Source organism: Morone saxatilis, unplaced genomic scaffold, assembly GCF_004916995.1.
Source record: "Morone saxatilis isolate NCDOM2014 unplaced genomic scaffold, NCSU_SB_2.0 Contig21, whole genome shotgun sequence".
In the NCBI taxonomy this organism is placed as follows: Eukaryota; Metazoa; Chordata; class Actinopteri; family Moronidae; genus Morone; species Morone saxatilis.
The window spans coordinates 22,813,369-22,815,489 of record NW_023339774.1 but is presented as its reverse complement, the minus strand read 5'-3'; the positions used below and the strand labels follow the sequence as shown (position 1 = coordinate 22,815,489).

Genomic DNA, 2,121 nt, shown 5'->3' with positions numbered 1-2,121 from the left:
TCTGGTTTGGTGGAAATAAATCCTGAATTCACAGACGTAGATGCCACCATAACCCCACCTTTACATACCGACACGCTGGTAGGGGAGCGGTGTGTTTGAGTCAGTGTCACACCAGTGTGTGTGTGTTGCAGGAGTGGAAGGAGCGTTATGGAAGCCAGAGAGAAGACTACACGGCCAGGAACAGGAGCAGTCATGAAATGAAGGAGACCAGTTACTCAGACACTGTGCCCCCCAGCAATACCAGACGTAAGTCCAGAAGCACATACTGCAGTCAGTAGCAGAGAAATCTCTCTCCGCTGATCATTACAAACAAAGCTGTTGTTTGTCGCGCAGAAGCTAAATATTCCCGGGCCGGGAGTCGGGCTGAGAGGGACTGCATCGAGCTGCTGCAGGACGCCGAACCTTTAGACTTCAACGCCGATTCCCTGACAGACGACCCTCTGGACGCAGACTCTGGCAGGTAAAGACGACTTCCATCCCTCCTGCACCAGCACTGCTTCTGCGTCCCCGTTGTTGTCTGTGTAGAGTCCTTCACATTACACATCTGACACACTTTAAAGAACAATAAGTGTTAACATATCACTCCAGTGGATCCACAGTGACATGGATAACGACAGGGATGATCCATATTGTTGGGTCACTTTCAGATCTATTTGATGATGAATATAATATATAATATCAGAGTAAAAACCAGAGGCAGATACAGTTTTTATCTTTTGTATTAAATGCTTTTATTTTTTTTATTTCCATTTTTTTGAGTTCTCTTTGTTCATTTTGGAGAGGCTAGCAAGCACTGACCCCAACGGTACCAGGTAATGTTAAAGGAAGACGATGTGAGTGAAACGTAACCATGGTAACTGAAGTGCTGCATTATGACTAGCTGGAGACCGTCTGTCCAAACACAAGCAGACAGGAGGAATATTTGTCTTCCTGCAGCAGTGTGTCGGTGAGAGTTGAGACCTTCAGTTGTGTATTTTGTGTTTTTTATTTCAGACACGCAGGAGGACGCTATCTGTCCATGTCCTCGTCTCGGAGCCGAATATTTGACGACGTCTGAGGAGGAGGAGAGATGTGAAGAGCAAGGGGAACCCAGTTGAACGTCACAGTCTACAGGAAGTGAATGTACCACATGACCTCCTCCACCTCACAGCTCACATGCTGTCCCCCCCTCCCCCAGGATGCATGGTAATTAAATAACAACCCGGTCAGTGAAGTCCTGTTACCTGGAATATCTTCAGAAACATGTTACATCAGGTCTCGTGTCCGGCTGCGAATGGAGGCTCTTTAGAATAAATCTGTATTAAAGTTCCATAAACTGTTGGTGTGAATGCAGACTGACAGATATTGATTCTGATCCAGATCCAGCCCCCCCCTCTCCTGTCTGTCTGAGCTGCATGTGCAGGAGTGTGAGCATGCTCATGAATGTGAGTCTGCAGCTGCATGTCGACACACCGCGTCAGTGAACGGTTCAATGAAGGTCCATGACTTTATTTATTTTGTTTATTCTTTGTTTATCTGTTATTTATCTGTATGTCGTCATAGAAACAGACACTGATAAACCTCGTCAGCAGGGCTGCAACTAACCGCTATTCTCATCCTCGATTAATCTGTCCATCATTTCTCCATTATTCGATTGGTTGTTTGGTCTATAAAATGTCCTCAAAGGTACTCCGTGTACTGTCATAGAGGAATAAAGCAACCAGAAATCTTCACATCCGAGGAGCTGAAATCAAAAACAACAACAAAAATGACTCAAAGCGATTAATCAATCTTTAAAATAGTTGGTGATTAATTTAATAGTTGACATCTAATCGATTAATTGACTAATCGTTGCAGCTTTACTGATAAGTTTGATGTACTGCTGATTTAATCCGTCACTTCATGTGAAGGTCTAATAACTTATTGAATTGTAATCATGTAAGTAGGTGTGAATGTATGAAAGCAGCTCTCATATGGAGGCAAATAAAAGCTGAAAACCTTCAAAAAATAAAGAAACACAGCTGCAGTAACTTTTAAAACAATAAACTGATCTGGTCTGTCTCGTGCTGTCAGGACACAGTGACAGTTTCACTTACCTTACTTAGTTACATACTGCAGCACTGAAGTATTTTATTTTGAAAA

General features: G+C 43.3%; 1 protein-coding gene across 2 annotated transcripts in view; it reads left to right on the top strand.

The window, feature by feature from the left end:
• The window catches only part of lmbrd2b (LMBR1 domain containing 2b), a gene marked incomplete at its 5' end in the record, with an annotated part of 8,068 nt that extends 6,152 nt beyond the window's left edge, over positions 1-1,916 (top strand). For both annotated transcript variants that reach the window (XM_035668568.1, XM_035668567.1), the window contains 3 exon segments: positions 132-246; positions 334-460; positions 994-1,916. In XM_035668568.1, the coding sequence (XP_035524461.1) occupies positions 132-246; positions 334-460; positions 994-1,057 (306 nt within the window). In that variant the 3' untranslated portion in view covers positions 1,058-1,916.
• Positions 1,917-2,121: the final 205 nt, after the last annotated feature.